General features: G+C 39.8%; 1 protein-coding gene across 1 annotated transcript in view; it reads left to right on the top strand.

Moving 5' to 3' along the window:
* Positions 1–400: 400 nt before the first annotated feature.
* Positions 401–24049, top strand: part of LOC140529886 (vitellogenin-2-like) — a 63001-nt gene continuing 39352 nt past the window's right edge. The window contains 14 exon segments of the mRNA XM_072648880.1: positions 401–589; positions 591–648; positions 1105–1125; positions 1217–1368; positions 10539–10802; positions 12215–12311; positions 12314–12375; positions 14232–14380; positions 15333–15483; positions 15575–15732; positions 15894–16059; positions 18888–19013; positions 19879–20097; positions 22494–22711. Coding sequence (XP_072504981.1) covers positions 566–589; positions 591–648; positions 1105–1125; positions 1217–1368; positions 10539–10802; positions 12215–12311; positions 12314–12375; positions 14232–14380; positions 15333–15483; positions 15575–15732; positions 15894–16059; positions 18888–19013; positions 19879–20097; positions 22494–22711 — 1865 coding nt within the window. The 5' untranslated portion in view covers positions 401–565.

Genomic DNA, 24049 nt, shown 5'->3' with positions numbered 1-24049 from the left:
GATTCCTTTGCAGAGTACTCATTCCTCCCCACCCCTCAACAGGAGTCTATACCAGCCTCTAGAAAAATTCAACACAAATATTTATCATGGCAAAAGTTTTATTGACCTGGAACTCCTATAGAAGGGCCTTTTGGTGTTTCCTCAGGACCAACATTTCCAGACAGAGTGGCTTTAGAAAAAGGACAAAAAAGAGACAATCCACTTTAGGTCGAAGAACTTTGTAAGACCAAACAGAACAAACCAGTGACACCTTCTGTTTAAAAAGAGAAGCATCCCGCACATGACAGGGTGTTTGCCCAGGGTGATTAAAAAAAAAAAAAAAGATAGCCCAGCCAAAGAGCCCAAGAGGAACCACGTGGGATTTATTCTCCCATCATAAAAGCCACTGGCTGCCACAGGCTCAGCATTCATCACCATGATGAAGGGAATCACCTTGGCCTTGTTGTGCTCTCTTGTGGGTAAGTGCCTATGTCTTCTCTCCTACAATGGCAGAGTGGGAAGAGGCCTTAGAGATCCCCAAATTCTACTTTTCTCAAGCTAATTTGGCCAAGAAAGATTTTTAAGCATGAAATCTATTGATGGAACCTATTACATGCAAAACTCTACAGTCAAGAGCATGGCTACTGGAGGCCACAACATGGGAAGCAGGTACATTAGCCAGGGTCAGAGGAATGACAAGGGCTGAGCACTGCTGCTTCTGGAAGCAATCATGGGATTCTAGGCACAGTTTCTCTGTGGCGTCCTTTTTCCTTACATTATCTTATGTATTTTAGTTGGAAGCAGTAGTGTGTGTTTGCTAGACCAGGCTGGATGTGGGAAGATGGAGGCTGGGAGGTGTTGAGGTGATTTGCTAACAATCAGGATTGTGGAGGACCATGGGGATAGTCAGTGATTCTTCTCTTGGTATGGGTCTTCTCCTTATGGTCCCTGATTTGGGGAGAGAAGAGGGGTTAAGGCTGGATAGTGTGTGTGGGGAAGTAGAAAGAAAGAAACCCCTTTCTAGTTCTCCTTGGGTCAGAGGACTCTTCTCTTCAGTTATGATAACATTGTTTTCCAAATAAAGAACTTTTCACATTGGCATTTGATTTATGTATTTTTTAACAGGGAGTGAAAAGTACACTATGGGTAAGTCTGTTCTATTTCACATCTCAAGGGTTTCAATAGGGAGCATTTGAGGCATTGTAAGTTCCAAACTCATTCGTGTTCTCCCTTCCAGAACCAGGATTCAACCCAAGCAAGACCTATGTGTATGCTTATCAAGATGTGATTCTGAGTGGACTACCAGAAAGAGGTTTGGCTAGGTCAGGCCTGAGGTTGACCAGCAAACTGAAGATCAGCGAAGCATCCCAGAAGCTCTATTTCCTCAAGGTACTTCTGGGAAAAGATGTTTTTGTGTGTGGATACAACCAAAACATAGTTTTGAATAAAAAAGTCATTATACCATAATGGAAATCTGAGGATCTGGATTCATATCCTGCTCCTGGTGTGTATTACCCACGCAACACTGTACCTTTCTGTGTCTCAAGTTTATCTGTAAACAAGGTGGTTGGACTAGATGTCTTCTGAGATACTTTCCAACTTTGAATCCAGTAGGGACTAGATTTGTTTATTTTTATAGCATTTAGTTAGCACTCTACTGCCTCAAATTTATTTGTAAGTTAATAAACATACATTTATATAATTTAGAAATATTTACATAATTTATAAAATTTAAATTTACATAAATCTATTTATATGTTATTTATAAGTAAGTAGTTTTCAAAATGGCCCCCAAATGGATCTACCTATAGCTAAAAGTAGATTTTGAACCTTTAATCTTCATCCACAATGGCCTGTCTTCAGCCTACACAAAACACTTCATAATAATGGTTCACCTTTTCGTTAAGGTATGCAAAGTTCTTTCCCCAACAACCCTTTGAAGTAGGTAGTGAGAGGCTATTCCATTCATTTTACAGATAAGGAAACTGATGTAAAGCAACTTGCCTGAGGTCATACATCTAGTAAGTATCCAAGACAAAATTTGAAGAGTCATGCTTCCAAGACCAGTAGTCTTTCTGGTACCCCCATGTTGCTTTTCATGTCAAAAGGGACAGCCTCACATTGTTTGTTCATTCCTCTGTGGCCCCTTCTGAACTCCAACTTCTCAATTATAGCAGCTTTGCTTGGTTCTGTAGTCACAGATTTTTGATTCTATTTGCTATTCCTTCTGCTGCTGCATTAGTCTGACAATGTTGGCCACTCCTGACCAAGAAGAGATGGTGAGGCTTCTAGACTTGTCAATGATTGTACTGATGTCTAGAGATCTACTGTTTGGGATTTCGCCTTTGTTCTAGGACAAGGCTTCTTCATCTGGGGTCCAAAACTTCTATGGGTAGATTTATATGAGTCCATTACCTTAGATGTAAAAAAAAGATATCTTTGTTTTGACCAACCTTTGGTTTCCTTTGTATTTTATGCATTTAAAAATATTATTTTGAGAAGGACTCCATAGGTTTCTATAGATAGACAAAGAAATTGTTAGCACAAAAAAAATGAAGAAACTTTGCTGTAGGAGTATGGAGTCCATGAGGTGAACCCAGGGGATGGAATTCCAGATCATGCTGGGTATAAATGAGTTTCACAGAAACATTCTCATTAATACATGTGATAGTTGCAAATGAATAGTTACAAGTTTTCTGCTCTGGTCACTAGTAAAACTCTTTATTTCTGGAGGTCCATGGTTGATTTAGTGGTCCTAATGCCCTATGTCTGAATGACAGGTTTCCTTTAGGTTCTGCCTGGGACCAATGGGACAACAGAACTTGCTGGTCAATCACTACAAACAGCAATTGAGTTGACTGGGTTTTGTCCCTCCACTAAAATTCTACTAGGTTTTTCTCTTTTTCTTTTTTTCAAATTTTATTTTTCTAAAACCTAAATACAAAATAAGAAAAGAAAAACAAACACATCATAAACTTGCTGAAATTTAAGCTTAAAGCTTAAATACAAAACAAGAAATGAAAATAAAAACAGGTCCTGTGCAGAGCAGAAGAGGAGAGGATTCAAAATATATAGCAATTATTTTTCATTTCAAGAAAGCCTATGTAACAAATACCCCATATTGTGTTGAAAGCTATCCATTTTTCTTTGCTTTCTTGGAAGTTTTCTTTTGTTCTCTGCTGTGCACTTTTTTCTTTGTTCTTTTTCTCCCCCTTCCTTTCCATCCCCTATAACTGTTTTTCACAACAACTTTTGTAAAATGGGTTAGAGAGTCTCTAAGTCTTTAGATCCTACAGTGCTATGAATCTATTACCTGTGGCAACTTCGATGACACATTGAAAAATGAGTCAAAAAGTAAAGGCCACTTTTAAAACTAATGAAGGTTTGTTTTCTTTTCACCCCATGAATGTGACTTGTACTCAAAATAATTGGTTAGAAATAAGAACACAACTTTATCATGGCAAGTCTTTTGTCCCCATAGCTCCTAAAGGACAGAACTTTAAAGCTAGATATTAATTCAGTTCAATGCATATACTTACATATGATTAAATGACCTGATTAAATGGCTTGACCCAAAGAGTAGCCATTCAGTTTTAGATGTCAATTTGAAAAGAGGTCTCTTGTCAAGTCGCATTGGGATACATGCTTAGCCCTGTGCTATTTAATATTTTTAATTGAAAGAAATGAAAAAAAGGAGTAGAGGTCATGCTTATAACATTTGCAATTTCTGTGAAACTGAAAGGGACATCTAACCTGTCTGATAACATACTTAAATCCCAAAAAGATCTTGAGAGGGTAGAACATTGGGCCAAATCTAATAAAATGATATTCTATAGAGATGAATATAAAGTCTTATAGTTTGGTTCAAAAAAATTTCCAAAGTATAAGATGGGAGAATATGGGTATACAAACATTTATCTGAAAAAGATTTGGGAGTTTGAGTAGACCACAAATTTAGCATAAGTCAACAATATGATATGGTAACCAAAAATCTAAATCAATATTAGGCTGAGTTGAGCATTCCTTCAAAGAATAAAGAGGAATTGATCTTGTCTTTTTTCTTGGTTAGGCTGCATCTGGGATGCTGAATTTGATTTGGCTACCATATTTTAAGACTCTCTTTAAGCTGCAGAGCATTCAGAGGAGGACCACTGGGATAGGGAAGACCTCAAGATCATGCCACCTGAGAAGCAATTGAAGGATGCTTAGCATAGAAAAGAAAACACTTAAGAGAGAACCATTTGCAAGTGAAATTGGTTGCCATGAGAGCTGGTGCATTTCCTTTTCATTGGAGCTCTTGAAGATAAGACTTGTTGAATATTTACTTGATGATGTAGAATGGATTCTTGTTTGGGGATGGGCTGGACTGCATGGCCTCTGAGTTCCCATCTGACTCTGAGATTTTGTGATTCCACAAATTGAACAAATATATAGACTAGGGGCTAGGCATACCAAGATGGAAGCAAAATGACCTTTGCCTTCAAAGGGGAATCTACATCTACGGAGATAAATAAATATAAAGTAATTTGAGGAGAGGGAGAGCATTAATGACAAAGAGGATTGGGGTAGAAGTGACTGGATCCAAAATACTGGAGACCTTGATTCCTCTTGTCATCAAAATCACTGTCTAGCATAGAATCAGGATTCTTTCTCATGATGAGGGGAATTACTTTGACCTTATTATTGGTAAATGATCTTTTAAGGTACCAATGCAGTACTCTAGCTGCCCCTCTGCCATCTGTTGGATTAGATAACTTCCAAAGTCCCATTCAGGACTAAATCTATGATTCTATAAAGATTAGACCAGCATCTACATGAAGGATGTATTAGTACAAGAAGAGACTAATAGCTGAAACACTTGGTAAGAAGTAATTTTTATAGTTCATGTGTGGAATAAGTAAGGTTTATTCTAGGGTGGTAGTCATATTTGTCAAGAGGAAAGGACAAAAATACAGGATAATTCCAGAAAAACAAGAGAAACTCAAAACTTGGACTAGAACTTGGCTTGTGTAGATTCAGGCTCCTCTTTCTTACCAGATTGTGACTTTGAACAAATGGAATCTTTCTAGGTCATTTGGAAAATGAAGCCTCGTATGAGAACGTCAATGAGGTTTCTTCCAGCCCTGGGAAGTTAGAAGATGGGGCTTGACCTCTAAGAAAGGAATAGTAACATTCTGCACATAAGGGCTCACCAAGAGCTGCTTGTTCCTTTTGTGAGTTCTTGGGACACGTTTGAGATTTTCAGTCAACCAACCAACACTTCTTAAGCACCTCCTCTGTTCCACGCACCTCCCCATAAGCCTTTGAAGACTTAGAAAAAGGCAAAATGAATTTTTTTTTCCTCTGGGTTTCCCCTCTTCTATTTTGACACTGCTAAACCCAATCAGTCAACAGACATTTATTGAGCACTCAGTATGAGCTTGATACCGAGAAGGAACTGGGAAAACTGGTCAAAGTCCCTACAACTACTGAGCAAGGCATCTTTGTTACCATTATGGGAGTTGTCCCATGCAGGGTCCAAATGGAAAAGGGGTCGGTCCCTTATGTATGGGCAGCTAGGTGGATAGAGCAGTGGATAGAGCAAGGGTCAAGAGGACCTGAGTTCAAATTTCACCTCAGATACTTGACACTCACTAGCTCTGTGACCTTGGGCAAGTCACTTAACCCCAATTGCCTCATCCTGGATCATCTCTAGTCTTCCTGATGAATATCTGGTCACTGGATTCAGATGGCTCTGGAGGAGAAGTGAGGCTGGTGACCTACACAGCCCTCCCTCACTCAAAACAAAGTTAAGGGCAAGTCATATCATTATTTCTCTTGTGGCATGGTCTTCTTCAGCAATGAAGGACAAATACATTCCCTTACATATGATGAAATCCACCAGACCATTCTATTAGTGGTTGATTTTGTACCAATTATGTCAAGCCCCATGATGTGACAGGTCCTCCTAGAGTGAGATTGATGATTCCTCAAAAGTGATCGGCCTAACAGGGAAAACTTAATGGATGAGAAAATGTCTATTGTTCAGACTGTAACAAACAGTTGAAAGTTAATCCATCTTTTGAATTAGCTCATCAGCATGACAAGTGGGTGGAGTCTTGAACTTAGAATCAGTTAGTCAATGGGTCAATAAGAATTTATTAAGTGTTTACTATGGCCCAGGAACTAAGCACTGTACAAGACCTATAAAGCTTAGACTGATAGACTGGTAGCTATACGAAGGATGAATTGAAAAGAGAAGAGACTGTTAGCTGAAAAAACTGTTAGGAAACAATTTTTATAGTCCATGTGTGGAATAAGTAAGGCTTGTCTTAGGGCAGTGACCCTGTGTGTCAAGAGGAAATAAATGTACAAGATATTCCAGAAAAGGCTCAAATTTCATTTCAGATACTTAAGCTGTATGATCCTGGATAAATCACTCCATGCCTCAGTTTCTTCATCTGTAAAATGAAAGTGTTGGACTCAATAAGATCCCTTCTGGACTGAAAATCTATAATTCTGTGATCTAAAATAGACCATATGATAGGCAATGAGTTTAACTCGAAACTGAGACAGTGAGAGAAAACCGAGAAATATATAGTGTGGTCAATGACCCAATGATTTCTTCCATGATTAGCTGGTCATTTGTACATAGCTATTTTTTTGTGCTGGTGCTAGAGAGTTGTGAACATCCTTTTTATAAGTTCAGTTGTGGGTGACCCACAGACACCGATTATTGATCAAGAGCAAGAAGAGACCATAAAGTCTTGGAATTACAGGTTTAGAGTTAGAGGGGGCCCCAGAAATCATCAAGTCTAACCCCCTCAGTTTATGAATAAGGAAACTGAAGCCCAAGGAGGTGAAGGAATTTGCCCAAGGTGACCCAGATCATATTAATGGATACTAATAAGTTATTGTATATTTTTAACAATGATCTATGGGATATAAGTGATATAAAAGATACCTTGCAAGAAATATCTGGTCAAAACAGTGGAGTGTTGATAATGAGGAATTACAATGGAAACACCTTGGTGTTCTACCGACACCTCCTACTGATGAAAAGATCTAGAACAAAGTCTTCAGTATGATGGAGGGAAAACACAGATGGGGTGAGATCTAAAGGAGGCAACATATGTGCTGTGATACTATATCCCACTAGTTTCTTGCTTTCCTTCTAATTTTGGCTAAATTGGTTTTGTTTGTGCAACCTCCTTTTCATTTCATGAGGTGAGTCTGAAAAGAAACCGGGGCTTTTAAAAAGGTGATGTGAAGAAAAGAATCCCAGACACTGTAAAGATTTCTAACAATTAGACTATCCCAAGATTGAATGGACTGGTTTGGAAGGAGGCTCCTCCTCCTTTGAAATCAATAACTATCAACTTTGGATCAACAGCTCTTGAATATGCTATAGCTTGACCAGGTATGGGTTTGGATTCCTGAGATCTCTTTCAGTTCTGAGATTCTGGAATTCTAGATTTGGCAGAACAGAAAGGGGTTGAGGGGGACCAGTGATAATGAGGATAAAGGGCAGGTTCAGTGGATTTAGAACAGTAGGGGTGGTTAAAGGTAAGGAGGCTGTGGTTAGTCCCTTTGAGCTAGAGATTGGGGAGATAGAGCAGTTTGAAGTGAAGATGAGTCCCCAAATGTGATTTCACTGATGTACAGTTGAAATGGAGGGGGCTTGAACATTATGGGAGTTGAGAACTTTGAGAAATGGCAGAGTAGAACCTTAAACATGAATATCTCAGTTCTCTAGGGAGATGTCGTGAGATGCATGTGGTAAATAGAAGTGAACTACTTATCCAGAAAGTCAATAGAGTGACATTAATGGAGATGAGAGCAGAGAAAATGTTGAGAAGATGGTATCAGTGGGTGAACAAAGAACTGAACATTGACTTCAGATAACTTCTTGAGTGATGGATCCATTGTGGAGGATTAAAAGGGGCTGATGTGTTGGTGTATGTATATTTGCAAATCATCTCTTGACGTCAATATCAGAGATAGACTCCTGGGCTGGATGAATCATAGGTCTGACTCAGGATTGCATTTGTGATGTTTTTACACATTGCTTTTCCCCCTCAGAGCTTTGGGCTTAATTTGTCATGCTCTGTAAATTCCATCAGTGCTCTATAAAATCTTTTCCTGATGATTTACTGAACATCGAATCATAAAGCTGTAAAGTTACCAAATTTTAGGACTTGTAGAGACCTCAGAGATCAGCTAACCCAATCTCACACCATGTAGCCTCTGGAAGAAATGAATTTTAATTCATAAAAATCAAGATGATAACCTTGCAATTAAATATTCAAAGCTCACCCATTCACAATATTTTTGGACAAATCTATTCCTCCTCCAGAGGAATAGATTCAAGGCCATTTTTCTAAACTCCTCAGTTTTCTACTTGTTTTATCCCAAGATCTCCTCACTGTACCCAGCTTATTTCCTATTTTTTTCATGATTTTGATTTTTTGTTCATTCTAGATTTTTTTAATGGTATTCATTATTCAAATGAATTTTGTATTGGGTAATCTCTCATTTGGTTTCTGTTGCTTCTGTTGCTTTGTTACACATCTTCTTAGACAATTTAATCTACTTTTTAATCTTAAAATCTTAATCTTAATCTTAAAATAAAATAATATTCATAAAATGCCTCACAAGCTTTAAACACTATGTAAATGCTAGCTATAATCATTATTATCTTTGATAGTTTTATATTTCCATGTTTGCCGCTGTTTTTGAGAGATATGTTGAGGAGGTTGTCCTTATAGTAATAAAAGAGACCCAGGGCATAGAGCAGGGGTGGGGAACGTACAGCCTCTAGACCACATGTGGCCCTCTAGGTCTTCAAGTACGGTCCTTATGAAGTTTGGATTCAGTCAAAGAGCTGCACTTGAGGACCTAGAGGACCACATATGGCCTTGAGACTGCAGGTTCCTCACCCCTGTGTAGAGTCTAGTGAGTCACAGAGTCAGGAAGAAATACACTGGCTGGGCCACCCTGGGAAATGAAATTCTCAGCGCCCAAAGTAACTCTCCATCAATCAACAAGCATTTATTAAGCACCTACTTAAACCCATTGTGCTAATCCCAGAGGGTACAATGACCAAAGTGAAATAATCCCTATTCTCAAGGAGTTTTCCATCTGATAGTGGGGACTATACATCAGTCAGTCAGTTGGCAAGTATTTATTAAGTGCTTACTGTGTCCCAGGCACTGTGCTAAGATTGGAGACACAAAACCAAAAGTAAGATATTCTCTGCTCTAAAGGATCTTTCACTTTAATAGTAGAGGCAACAGGGACACATCTTGTCTTGTGTGTTTGTCCTTTGCTGTCCAAGAGGATCATGATATCAAGATGATGATGTGACTTGCAGTTGACTTTGATGAGTGAGGGAGGGCTGTGCAAGGTCATCAGCCTCAGTTTCTCCTCCAGAGCCCAGAGCACACATCTAAGTGTGTAGAAAATGAGTAACAAGAGTACCAGGGTACACGAGCAGCCTGAGGCATGGAAGACCAGGAAAAGTTTCATCAAAACAGAAGAGCTTGAACTTAGTTGGGAATAAGCATTTATTAAACACCTGCTGTGTGCTAGGCTCTGTGCTAAACACTTTACAAATATTATCTCATTCTGTTCTCAGAACAATCCTGGAAGGTGGGTTTTATTATTATCCCCAGTTTATAGCTGAGAAAACTGAGACAGATGGAGGTAAGGGACTTGTCCAGGGACACACAGGTAATAAATGCCCAAGGTCTGGGTTTGAATTTATGTCTTCCTGACTGAAAGCCCAGTATTCTATCCACTGTGCCTCCTACTTGCTTCTAGACATATAGTAAAGGAATGATTCCTTTGCTCTCCAAGATTCAAAATAGTTGTTGATTTGCATTGGTAGAAGGAGTTCCCACACAAGGAGTTCCTTCTGAAGATAAAATTGGAGGTCCAAATGCTAAGGAGGTATGATCCTTCATTATTAGAAGCTTGGCATGTCAGGGACTGAGAAAGAGGATTGTCCCAAGACTGAGCAGTCAGTGCAAGCAACTGTGAATGTAGGTAGAACTCAGGTGCTGCATCATTGGGCATACTTGGGACTTCCTAGGAGAACCAGAGCAGGGTAAACAGAGGGTCTTAGTACTGTCAAAAACTGGAGCAAGAGAAAGAGGTTGTAAGATTGCTCTAAGAGGGACAGTAGAGTGAGAAGAGAGCCTGAGGACAGAGAGAGGGAGGGCTGAGACCAGGTTCTGTCCTTTGCAGCCGGCACAATGTATGCCAAGATAGCGGAAGCTATGATGAAAAGGTCTAATATCAGATTCTGTCCAGTACAGTCAGTGAACCTAAATCACAGGCTTCTCAATTTCCTTCTGGGTTCTATTTCAGAAAAAGATTGCCCCCAGGGGAAATGGGGTTGCCAACTGTGCCTCTGCCATCTTTCCAAATGACCTCCTAGGAGAAATACACAGGGAGTAAAATAAATAAAATCAGTATTGTTGATTACTAGTATAATATTAAATATTGCTTGCATTAGAAGGGAGGACTCATTTCTTTGGCTATAATAATGTGCTGCTTTCCATTTTTTTCCCTTCCAGATTCAGTCTCCACAAGTAGAAGAATACACTGGTATCTGGCCTAAAGATTCATTCATTTATTCACCTAAGCTCACTCAGACAATTGCATCTGGCTTTATGCAAATATTCAAGTTTGAGTATAATAACGGACTAATCGGCAACATCTATGCCCCAAAGGACACCCCAGCTATCTCTGTTAACATAGTAAGAGGGATACTAAATATGTTCCATATCACCATCAAGAAGTCTCAAAATATATATTACTTACAAGAGATAAGTATTTCTGCTCTAGGTCTACTTACTTGCAATATCCAAAGCAGTTTGATAATGCTTATAATAACATAGGCTTGTGTTATTTTTCATTCACGGACCTCCTGAAATCAATACCATGTTTGTGGTACATTTTGAATCAACATCCAATCAAAACTCCTAGCTCATGAACCCCCATCAAGGTGTTTAAAAAATAGATCAGCCAAAGAGCTTTGATTAAATTATAACAATATAAACGATGCTAAGTAACATTTCTCCCTCCTTCTCCCATTACACAAGGATTCACTTGTCCCAACAATTTGCATCTGACTGGTAGGAAAGGCAACATGCATGGCTAAGGAACAGAGGAGTTAGAGGGCCCCTGCTTAGGAAAGAATACATGCTTAGGGAACACAGAAACCTGAATAATTCACATTTCTAGATCTGTGTTCTAGCTAGAATCCTCCTCTGCCTTCTATGCTTGTTGCTTCTTTGTAGAGTTAGTGATAGCACCTGTTGATCTGAGAAAGCCAATAAAGTACTGTATGTTGTTAGATTCTGGTTTTGTCCACTTTAACGCTATTACTTTGGGGTGCTACCTCCTGGCTCTCTGGAGGCCATCTACTGAGGCCTCCACTCGGTGTCTGAAGCTCTTTGCTGCTCTTTCTTTGATTTGACTTTCCCCTGCATGACGGTGTCTCATCTTCTTAAACTATAGAATCAAAGGCTACATCAGCTCTATTTGTGGGTCAAACATAGCTACACCCAGTGGCTAGCATCCAGCAGCAGTTGGTACTTTTGTGAGTCAAACCCATAGTTCTGTTATCCAGCAGAAACTAGCAGAATGCTAAACACTTAGACTAAACCTGTCTTCGGTGCTTTTGTTTGTTCCCCAGGCTCTTGACCTCCTTGAACTCACTAAGTCAATTTATTGAGTACTAGTGAAAGAACATATTTTACCTATCATAGTATACGTCATTACTGCAAATTACCCTGGGAATTATACTTAGAAAGACTTGGGTGAAAGGAGGGAAAGAGAAGATGTAGCGAAGACATCTTGTTCTACATTATGATCTGCAAAAAAAAGAAAAAAAAATGCTGCTCTCTTTACAACAAAAAGACAGTGCTTTTGTATATTAATTTATACTTTTCAAAACATTTTGACATATTTCATCTTCATTGAGCCTAATGGCAACATTTTGTGAAAGACAAAATAATTGTCATTATATCCAATCTTTTAATTGGGGAAATAGACACATGGGTCATATGACTTACTCAATCTTGCCAAATGAGACCTTGATGGAGTTGGGATTAGAAGCTAATTTTCTTGACTCCATCTAATTAGCTCCATAATCTGCATTTCAGTCTCTGTACCTATTCAATTTCTTCTAGAGGAAAATAGAAGTTCTAACATGAGGTTTTTGACTTGAATACTTCATTCTTCGTAGGCCGGGATTGGTGGTATATGTTATACTAACTACATCATCCATGAAGAGAAGAGAAATAATCAGGTCTCCATCGTGAAATCCAGGGATCTCCACAATTCCAGGACAAGGCAGCCAAGAAGACAGGAATGGCTTATTTACATGTCTTTCCCCAATATGAGAAGGTACAATCATTTGTATAAAAAAGACCCAAGCAATCCTTTTGCCACAGAGGGGTCCCATTCTGCTAGACAGCCCCTTCATTTCCCAGTTACTGGCCATGGAAGAAAGGAATCTTTCCTGGATTTCTTGTTCAGGGTCATGGAACAAAATGGTGACTGAGGGGCTGGAATCTTTTGCTTTGTTTTTAGATTTCTAGGTCCTCTCTCCTTCTGGGCTACCATTAACTAGGGGTTAAACTGGGGCTTTCCCCTACTTTTTTATATGATATCTTCAACACTGTAGCTTCCTTCCCTCCTTTCTTCTAATTAATCCTTAAAAAATAGACATTGGCAAATGATCTATAAAAGTCTATTTTACAACCAGCATACAGAAGATCCATATTACGGGAAATATTTACAGTGTAAAATGTACCACAGACTTAGAATCAAAGCCTATGAGACCTGGATCATCTTTCTCTGTTTCTCATTTTAGTAAGTGAAGAGACAGAGACCCAGAGACACCAAGAGATTTGCCCAAGGTCACAGAAAAGATGGTGGTAGAGCTGGAGTAGGAGTGGGAGGTGAGACATAGGACCTGGATCTCCTAACTCTGGGTCCAATATCCTTTGAGCTTAGCCCCAACAAGAGTGTTGTTCAAAGTTACTCTGGGTTTTCTTAGCCCATTAAGTATTCTCACCTGAATTTTTTCTAGCCCTGGCTCGTGGAATTATAAGACCTTGGTTCCCATTCCAGATCTGTTATTTTCTGCTTGTGTGATCTTAGAAAAGTCACTTCTTAGCCTAGCATGCAGCCCAGTGCCTTGCACATAGTAGGTACTTAATGAATGCTTATTGGCTGACCTCTTTGCCTTGCCCCAGGTTCCCCATCTGTAAAATGAGGAGATTAGACTAGATCATGACCTCTCTATGTCATAAACCCCTTTGGTGGTCTGCTGAAGCCTATGGAACTTTTGTCAGAGTAATGTTTTCAAATGCATAAAATAAAATACATAGTATTACAAGGAAGCCAATTATATTAAAATGCAGTTATCTGCACTTTAAAAAATTTCACAGAAGTCGGATTAAGAACCTCTGATCTAGATGACCTAGAGTATGACTTCCAGTTCTATCTATGAGCCTAAGAAACTTGACCACGCTCATAGCTGTCACCTAGAACTGGCCACATGAGTTACTATTTTTCCCTCCGTCTTCTCTTATCCTCCCCAAGCCCAGCTGCTTCTCTGAAATACTCTGAAATGATAACAGCCATTATCGTACAATCTGGTGAATCCAATTTTACTAAATACAAAAATGCCTAGCATCAAAGTTTTCTTTTTCCTTTCACAAACAACCTATGAATTTATGAATTTCAAATGGAGCTGTTTTGACTTCTACAGATACATAGTTTAAAATGGGGCTGTTTTGACTTTTACAGGTACATAGTTTGAAGTGACGGTTAAAGTGGCAGGACCAATTCAGACCCAGGTCATCTGGTCCTAAATCTAATTTTCCTGTCACTATACTAGTTTACTTTCCTACTGGAATTTAGATACTGCATCCAGGAAAAACCCTGATGGAAGATGAGCAGTAACAGGCCTCGAGCCATTTGTGGCCTTCTAGGTCCTTGGGTGCAGTCCTTTGACTGAGTCCAAGTTTTACAGAATAAATCTTTTTATTAAAGGGATTTATTCTGTGAAGTTTGTATTCAGTCAAAGGGCCACACTTGAGGACCTAGAGGGCCACATGTGGCCTCGAGGCTACAGGTTCCACACCTAAATCCATCCAATCCAACAAGCTTTTTTAAAGTGTCTATTGAGTGCAGGGTTGAGCAGACAGTTGTTACTTGCTGTGTGCACTGTCTGAATCTACCTGTCTTTCTAGAAAGCTGGGATTGTTAAAGAAACAGAGACATACTCCTACGAAATGAAGTATACAGGACATGGGGCTTTGATCACAGAAGTTACAGTTCACCAGATATACCAAGTCTCCCCATTCAATGAAGAGAACGGGGTTGGAGTGACAGAAACTAAGTAAGTTCAATCATATGAAAACAATCACATCCTTTGACTCCCAATCAATAGCTGAGCCTCCCTGACTTATGAACTGAGCCCCCACAGAATCAATTTATCGCAAAGAACAACTGACCTAGGAAAAATTTTCTTTCAGTATATCTGTTTTTCTTTGGAATTTTAAAAAAGGGAGGGGGAAAATGTGTTTTCTGGAGAGCTGGAGAATACTTAGAAGTTTGAGACTGAAAAAAAAGACTTGTCTAAATTTCCAAAAAAGGAATCAAAATCAAAACACTGTCAGAATTAGTCATGGACCCATAATACTGAATACAAAAACTAGCACTCCCTTCAGTCCATCTTTTGGTTGGACTGAAGGGAGTGTTAGTATTAAGAGAATGGAGGGGGAGAGAGAAGAGGACTAGCACCATGTAATCACATATTTATAATTGTAGTCTTAATTTTAGAATCAACAGAATCACAGAATTTAAGATTTGGAAGGGAACCTAGAAGCCACCAACTCTAGCCCATACCCAAATAAGAATTGGCCCTTTGCAATACATAGTGGCCCTCCAACCTTCAGTACCATTTCCTAACTACTAGATAGATTCCAGATGCCTTTTCAGAGGATGGAAATTTTACATAGAAGGAAATTGGGGATCAGAAAAAATAATTAATTTGTCTAAGTTCACACAAGTAAATAGTAAGCATCAGAGGTAGAAATTTGAATCCAGGTCTTTTGATTCTAAGGAGGATCATGGATCCAGAACGAGAAAGGACCTCAGAAGACATCTAACCCAACCACAGTAATTTTCCAGAAGAAATGAATAGTAAGCACCAGAGGTGGGATTTGAACCCAAGACCTCCAACTCCAAAGCAAGCCTCTTTGTGTTGCATCATACTGTTTCCCCCAAATCATCCATTTTCTAGATTAACTATATTTCTTAATTCACATGTGTTCTTTTTGTTCTTTGAGGCAAAACCTCAGCTTGATCGAAGTGAAAAACGAGAGTTTGAGCTCCCCAGAAGTTCTATTGCAGAATCAGGGAAACCTTCAGTACCGTTTCCTAACCACCAGACACCAGATGCCTTTCCAGCTAGTGAAAATGAATAACCCCAAAAGGCAGGTATGAAACAGGCTTTTCACTTAATCAGGTTCTTTGAGGGCTAGAAGCACTTTAACTGGGCTGATTTTACTGTGTCCTCCTTGGGTCCTAGGTCACAGAGGTCCTCCAGCACCTCATCCAGAATAACCAAGAAACATTCCATGAAGATGCTCCCACCAAACTTCTAGAGCTTATCCAGCTGATTCAGTCAATGGATGTCGGAAGCCTGGCCAGCGTTTGGAAGCAGTGGGAAGACAGGACTCAGCACAGGTCACTGGAAGCCTCTCAGTTCTGGGATCTGGGTTGAGTGGGCTGGGAAATTCCCACCAGAAGGGTGGGGTCTACCAGTATCCTTGTTATTTGTAGACCTCAGAAACCTCAGGGACCAAAACATCAGGCATGAAACAAAGGTACTGTGACTGTGGTTGCAGGCACTGGTTGCTGAGTGCCATCACCATGGCAGGAACCAAAGACACCCTGAAACTCATCAAGCAAAAAATTGAGAGTGATGCCTTCTCCTTCTTGGAAAATTTGTTGGTGGTTGTTTTGTCCTTCCAAATCACTACAGCCGACACCAGTGTCCTTCCCATAGCTGCAGTAAGTGAAAGCATATTGTGAAAGTCCTGGGAGAACTGTTTGGATCAATGTTTTCTCATGGGAGGAAGGGGTTGGTGGAAGGTCATCAAGGGAATCCCTGATCAATTTGATAAATTCCCCATTTAAATTGATAAGATTACAGGACATGAGTCCAGGAAGAGGCATTTGGGTACTGAGGCAGCTAGGTGGCTCAAGATCTTAGACTTGGTGGCTCAAGGTCTGGCTATGCTGGACTTGAAATCAGAAAGCCCCTAGTTCAAATCTAGAGTCAGACATTTTGTTAGATGTGTATCCCTAGGCAAGTCACTTAATCCCTCTTTGCCTCAGATTCCATATCTGTAAAATAGGGATAAAAGTACTTAACTCTCACAGTTGTTGTGAGGTCAAATGAGTTCACATATATGCAGTTCTTTGCAAACTATAAAATGCTATATAAATGCTACTTATTATCATTATTAGCCAAGTCAACCTCTCCCCAGTTCTAAAATGGCTGGATCAGACTAGATGGTTTCTAATATCTTTTTAAATTCTGTCTTAGGATCCTATGGATATGATACATACTGACTCCTGAAATGTTCATCTGCATAAAGTCACAGTTTAGGTCAGTGGTGTCAAACTCAAATAGAGATAGGGCCCACAAAATAATACATAAGGATCCCTGTGGGCTGTATATTTAAGAAAATCATGTATTAACATGTTTTATGTTCTATTGTATTTTTATTACATTAAATATTTCTCAATGACATTTTAACTGGTTTGCGCTGCATCTGGTGAGTATTACAGAGCATGCTTCTGGCAGGTCACATGTTTGACATGTCTACTCTAGTGGACGCAGAGATAAAAGGGATCATAGAGAGAATCTAATCTCTTACTTTGTAGATAAGGAAACTGAGGCCTAGAGGGACAAAATGGCATTCAAGTATAGACAGTAAATGGAAATGGTCTGCTTATTCAAAATGAAAGCATCTTTCTACCACCCTCAGGCTGGCTTCTAAAATCAGAAAATCTGAATAACAAAATCTCAAGTATTAGAAAAGACTTTAGAGGTTGTCTCCTCAAATCCATACCTAACACAGTGGTCATTCGGCTTCTCCTGGAAAACCTCCATTGACAGGGAATGGGGACCTCACTACCTCCAGGGATAGATCTTCATGCTTTTTGTCGCTTCTAATTCTCAAGACGTGTTTCCTGACATCAAATGTGGTTCATCATTCTGTAATTTGTACCCATTGGTCCCTGGTCCTGCCTCTTGAACCTAATAGGAACACCCAATTCCTCTTCTATGTGACAAGATTTCAGATACTTAAGAAAGCCTTCATGGGCCCCTTTAAGTCTTCTCTCCAGATCAAACTCTCCAGCACCTTCAAGTGATTCCACTACGTTGTAGAGTCCAACCCCTTCACCACCTGGCTCGTCCTTCTCTGGCTTCCTCCTTCAGTATTTCGATGTCAATATCTCTAGCCCTTTGTTTAAAAACTGTAATAACAAAGGTGCCCAAACAAAGTACAGTAGTAGCTTGGTTAGGACAGAGTGCTGCAGAACCATGAACTCCAGTGTTCTGGACACCATTTCTCTCTTACTTCAGCTCTAAATGCATTAAGGTTTGGGAATTTTCTGGTTTCTGCATCATCCTACTGAGTCATATTGAGTCACACCATCCACTAAAATCCCCCACTTTTTTTTCACTCAAGCTGTCATCTATCTGGTGCCTTCTCCATCTTGCATTTAGGAAGCTGAATAGTGGGAACAAATTTTGGGCTTTTTACCTTTATGTTATGTGGGCACTGTGCCCCCTCTCTGGAATGGGATGTCTTGCACCAAGCTCTTTCTCCATCTTCATTTTACAGATGAGGAATCAGAGGCTAAGAGAAATTAAATGATGTTCTCTGGCTACGTTCATTTACGGGCACGATGAGGGCTATGTCTGAGGATGTGACATGGGTTTTTTTTTTTCTGAGTGACTTTTTGATAAGATGTTTTTCTTTCCACGCAGGGTTTTTGGGGACAGAGGAATGAGGCAGCCTGGCAATATTCATAAGTGACCTTTAAGCCAGCAACACCTGTAGCACACAGGCTCAGGTTGCATTCTCAGTACTGTGTTTTTCTAGACTCAGACCCTCATCTAGGCGTCTGGCACTTCCTAGAACAGCTGGGCACCGGGCATTGGCAGACAGTCACAGATGGAGTAAACAAATTCAACAAACATTTATTAAAATGCGTTCTATATGCAAAGCCCTGGTTAATAACTATAATTCTAGCAATATTCCCTGAGGTTTTGCTTGTAACAACTGGCCCTTGCCCTTTTTCCTAACCTAATGTCATGTCCTCCACAGACCCCATGGACACACATGACTTATCTCTTCCCTCTGAAGGCAGCCTCTGCAGGCTGGTTTTGTTCCCCCCTTCATTGAGCTACACTTGTAGGAACTGGTTGCTAGAAGTACATCCTAGTTAAAGGTGTTTGTGCTGGGCATCAGACTACCTGGGTTTTAATGCCACTTCTGTATCTTGCTGGCTATGTGACCTTGGGCAAATCCATTCTCATTTCTGGGCCTCAGTTTTCCCAACAGCAGTTGTCACTGCTGCTGTTAATACTCCCATGTACCTGACTCTGATGGGACTGACAACATGAAATATTGTCTTCCCTCATCCTCCCCCCACCTGGCTTCCTCTCCAAAGTACCCTGAAATTGCAGCCGGCATTATTGTGCAATCTGGTGAATCCAATTTTACTAAACACAAAACTGTCCAGAATCAAGATTTTCTCTTTTTCTTTTACAAACATCTTAGTTACATTAGTTTAAAATGGGGTTGTTTTGACTTCTGCAGGAAATTGTCACCAGTCCTCAAATACAGAAATATCCCTTGCTTCAAAAGGTTGCTCTCCTGGCCTACGGCTCTATGGTTTACAGGTCATATCTTTTCACTTCAGCATCTCCTGCTGAAGCCCTTCAGGTGAGAACTTTCAAATCTCAGGACTTGTCTTCTCTCTATTTACAGTACTTGGAAGTTCCCAGTACATTCTCACAGCTTCCTCCATTTTCTAATATTATAGAATATACTAATAAAATGTTATGGAATTGTTTAAAATAAAAAATCTCCATCTAATCTCCTATTAGTCATAGATGTTAGAAGTCTCTTTTTTAATCTTTCATTTTATTTTTCATTTAAGCATTTATTTTCTCTCTCTCCAGTCCCTACCTGAATTTAAGAGAATTAAAGAAAAAGAAAACCTTCGTTACAAGTATATATAGTCAGGCATAACAAGTTCTCATATTGTTCAAGGCCTTTTTTTTTACTTTGTCAATCCATCACCTCTCTGTCAGAAGAGTCATTCTATCTTGGAGAATCATTTTTAGTCGTCTGGCATGATGAATTACTCAGTGTTCCTAAGTCTATCATGTTGTTTGTTTTTAACCAAGTCCCTTGGTAATCACTTTCTCTTTCCCAAGGCAGAGTAGTCCTAGAAGCAAGGATCCAGAGATACTGATTTGCATTTTGTAGATATCTCTTTATTTACATATTATTTTCCTTGTTAAGGATGTGAGCTTCTTGAGGGAAGGCACTAGCTGTGTGTGTGTGTGTGTGTGTGTGTGTGTGTGTGTGTGTGTGTGTGTGTGTTTGTATGTCCTCTGAACTTAATACAGTGCCTGACAAAGAATAAGAAATTAATCAATCCATGTTGAATGAATGGTTGATGGATGGCTTGGGAATTCTTGAGAGTATGGTGGTGGATGGGGTCATCGAGTGAGGACCCCTGACTTCACTCACTAGGTCCTATATGAGATGTTACAGCATTGGCCAAGTACTTGGTTGGCAGGTACTCCATAACTATGCAAATGAAGCACCTAAAAATGGCCAAGAAGAAGCCATGGTCACAGCCCTGAAGGCCCTTGGCAACTCAGGTCAAGCAGCCAGCATCAAACGCATCCAGAAGTACCTGCCAGAATTCTCACTATCTGCTTCTGATCTTCCAGTCAGGGTTCAAGTGGAAGCAGTGATGGCCCTGAGGAAGATAGTCAGGGAAGATGCCTCAAAGGTGAAAATCATTTTCCTTTACTTTAAACACACAGTCCAGGAATGTTGCAGGAAAACTTAGGGCCAGGATCATTGGACCCCAATAATAGTGAGATCAGGAAAGGACCTCAGGAATTGTCCTGCTCCTCCACCTCCTCCTCCGTATGAGGACACTGAAGCCCAGAGAGGTAAGGTGATAAATGTCAGAGGTGTAATTTCAATACAAGTCCTTTGACCTCACAATCAGGTTGTTTTCTCCCCCATCGTACAGCAACATCAACAATCTGCCAATCAACCACAAGCAATTATTATTCTTATTCTTATGTACCAGGAATTGTATTAGAAGTTAGGAATAGAAAATAATAATGACAAAAACTCCTCCTGTTTGTCCTGTTTGTTGATCTGATTAGATCTGAGAAAAGCCCCCTCTTCTCATGGGGGAGGTAGTTAGTGTGAGTGATGATCCATGGCCGTGTCATGACACTGTCGCACCAACAATGGCTCTCTGAGTGCCAAGGCTGAGCTGACGTTGGGAAACAAGTTGGACTGACTGATGAGTAATGGTACAGAATTCACTTATTTCAACTTCACTGTTCCCCCTTCTCTCCTCATTCCCACACATTCAATTTAATTGAAAAAGGGGGGAAAAGGGCTAATTCAGTGGCTACACGAAGACATTAGCATGGATATTACAAAATGTTGTATGGAAGCTATTTCAGCTCATAATGTTACCTCTCCATGACTCATGCACTGGACTTCACCAAATGGCTCTAATCATTTTAATTTAGGTTTTTCACTCAGTAGAGATGAAGCACAGAACATTTTTCATGAAAACAAGTCTCCTAGGATCCTCTTATTAAGAAGAATATTTACCTGATGTGTTTTCTGTAAGCAGAGGCTTTTTGTAATCTGGATGTTCCTCTGGAAGAGATGCTACCCTCTACTCTGAGGCCTCCTTTAAGGGACAGAGACCCTTCAAGCATTTATAGATAGACAGACAGATAGATGGGTAGACAGATAGATAGATAAGATAAGATAGATAAGATAAGATAGATGGATATAGATAAAGATATTAAACAAACACAACTTAAACTATCCTGGTTTTGTGTATGTGTGTGTGTGTGTGTGTGTGTGTGTGAATCTGTGAAGTTGATGTCATTGGCCCCCAGATGACCCAACCTGTGAGTGTGACTTATAGGGGTATCTCTGAGGGGGTGTTACCTATTCATTTCCCCCAAAGAAGAGGCAAGGAGCAAGACAAACCAGTTCTGCACAATTCCTGAGACAAGCATAACTTTGGTTAGAGACAGAAGATATTCATATCTATAATTGGCTCATGATAAATTCATATGAATCAAGGATGAGACATTTTTTTAATCCTACTATGGTCAAGGGACTATGGGACATACAAGTAAATATAAGACTATGCTCCTTGCCCCTGAGAAGCTCGTAATATAACAGACCCATCCAAAGAGAAATATAAACTATCTTATGTTGTTGGTTGGGTTAATTTCTCCCCAATCAGTTGCCAAGTCTTGTCAATTCTATCTGTAGACACTGTCCTAGTCAAAGTCCTTATCGCCTCTTGCCAGGACTAGTCTCCTATCTGGTCTTCCTGCCTCATTCTCTTCTCTTTTCAATCCATCCTCCACACAACTGCCAAACTGGAATTCCCAGAACACTAATCTGACCATGTATCTTCCCTATTTAAAAAACTCCAGTGGTCTCCTATTGCCACAGGGAAAAAATGAAAACACCTTTGTTTGACATTGAAAACCCTCTATAATCTGGTGACAACCCATGTTTTACATATACTTCCCATCAATTCCCATTACAGACTCTACTTTCCAGATAAATTAACTTATTTGCTATTTCCTGTACATGATAATCTAGACTATTTCCTTTGTACTGGCCTCCCTCCTTTTGTCCCTTCTGCCTGTTGCATCTTGGAATCTGTACCTTCAAGATGCAGACCAAATGTCACCGCCTATAGCAGATATGTCCTCATCCTGCTAAGGGCTAGGATGCTTAAATTACTTTCTATTTGTTTCCCACATATTTTGTATTAATTTCTCTCTGTCCATGTTGTTTTTTCCATAGTAGCATGTAAGCCCACTGAATTCAGGGATTCCCTCACCTAGCTTAGTTCCTGTTACATACAACAGTAGGAACTTGGTAAAGAGTAAGTGATAAAAATAATAGATATTATCCATGTTCAGGATAGAGAGGGGCCACTTCAGACTACAGTTGGCCAAGGACAGTCTCACAGAGGAGAGGAGATTTTATCTCACCTTGGGAAGTTTTCTAGAGACAGAGAACAATTATGAGGGCTTTCAAGCAAGGGAGCTAGTGTGATATCTTCATGGGGATTTGTCTCTAACATGTTTCCACTCTGCTTCTGCTGTGAAATGTTTGTAGGTCCATGAAATACTTCTCCAGATCATCACAGATCTCTCCTTGTCACCCAAAGTCCGGATGATGGCCTCTGCTTTGCTGTTTGAAGCTCAGCCTTCTCCTTCTGTGATGACCATGGTGGCCAATATCATGCTGAAGGAGAAAGACTTGCAAGTAGCCAGCTTCATTTACTCCTACATGAAGACCATCTCCACAAATCACTTTCCAGATTGGGCTAACACGTACGTAGGGAATCGATGGCAAATTTCTAGGATAAGTAGTTATTTCAAACCAAGTGACATCTGAGTGTGGCCTCTGATGTCCGCAGCAGGAAAGAGCAATTAGAACACTAATTACATCAATAGTGGTTTTATGCACACTTCAGTTCCCAGGCAAATTATTTTTTGGTTTAATTAAGGCCTCCTATCTTTGTCAGAGCTATATCACATTATGAAAATATATTATGGACTTGATTTGCTATGAAATTCTAAAATAACTGTGAAATTATAAAGCATGTGGGAAATGCATATAATTTCCTTTTATGAAGGGTCTTTCAGACTGTAGTGTACTCCAGCAGTGGTGATCCAGTCTTACTGAAAAAATTTTGGTGAAGAGAACCCATGACCCCCTAAAGCAACCCATTCTCTTGGATGCCTCTATTCATTAGGAAGTTTTTCCTTACATCGAGCTCAAATCAATCCCTCTGCATTTTACACCCATTGCACCCAGACTGGCCCTCTGGGGCCAAGCAGAACAACTCATCTTCTATCCACTTGTCAGTTTTTCCAATACTATCATTCCCTCTTACTGCCCCTCAGTTATTTTTCTTTTCTTGACTCAACAACCCCAATTCCCTGAGTAGATCCTGATCCACAATCAGACCAAGTCCTTTTGCCATGCAAATCTCCCTCTTTTACATGTTGTCTAGCTTGTCAATGTCTTTTCTAAAAGGTGGTTTTTAGAACTGACCAGAATACCCTTGATATGGTCTGGCCAGCGCAGAGGACATTTCCTTATTCTTTGAAACTGCATCTCCTGATGTAGCCTAAGACTACAAGGGTTTCTCATTGCTCTATCACATTATTGACTTTTACTGAGCTTGCAGCCCACTAAATACCCCAGGGATTTTCAGATAAACTATTATTTAGCCATGTGCTGCTCATCTCGGATCCTGTAAAGTGGATTTCTTGAATGTAGCTCTAGGACTTTAACTTTATTCCTAATAAATTTCATTTGATTAGAGTCATCCTAACACTAGCTCAAGATATGAGGTCATAATGAATCCAATGTGGTCATTATCTCTTTCTACTTTGGGTCATCTGTACTATATGCCTTCATTCAAACCATTGATAAAAATGTAGAACAAAACATAGCCAAGGACTAGAGATTTTCTTCCAATTGACACAAATACATTAAAGATTACTCTTTGGATCTTCTAATTAAACCAGTTTCAATCCATGTAACTATACCATGCGCTTGCCCATCTCCCCCGTCTAACCCAGTATGAGAATAAAATCTTTGACTAATCATTCCTTTAATAACAGCCTAGATGTCTGCTAAGAAGTCAGACTCATGACTTA

This window comes from Notamacropus eugenii, chromosome 2 (assembly GCF_028372415.1).
Source record: "Notamacropus eugenii isolate mMacEug1 chromosome 2, mMacEug1.pri_v2, whole genome shotgun sequence".
In the NCBI taxonomy this organism is placed as follows: Eukaryota; Metazoa; Chordata; class Mammalia; order Diprotodontia; family Macropodidae; genus Notamacropus; species Notamacropus eugenii.
Note: the sequence above shows the minus strand (reverse complement) of the source record. Positions and strands in the feature narration are given on the sequence as shown.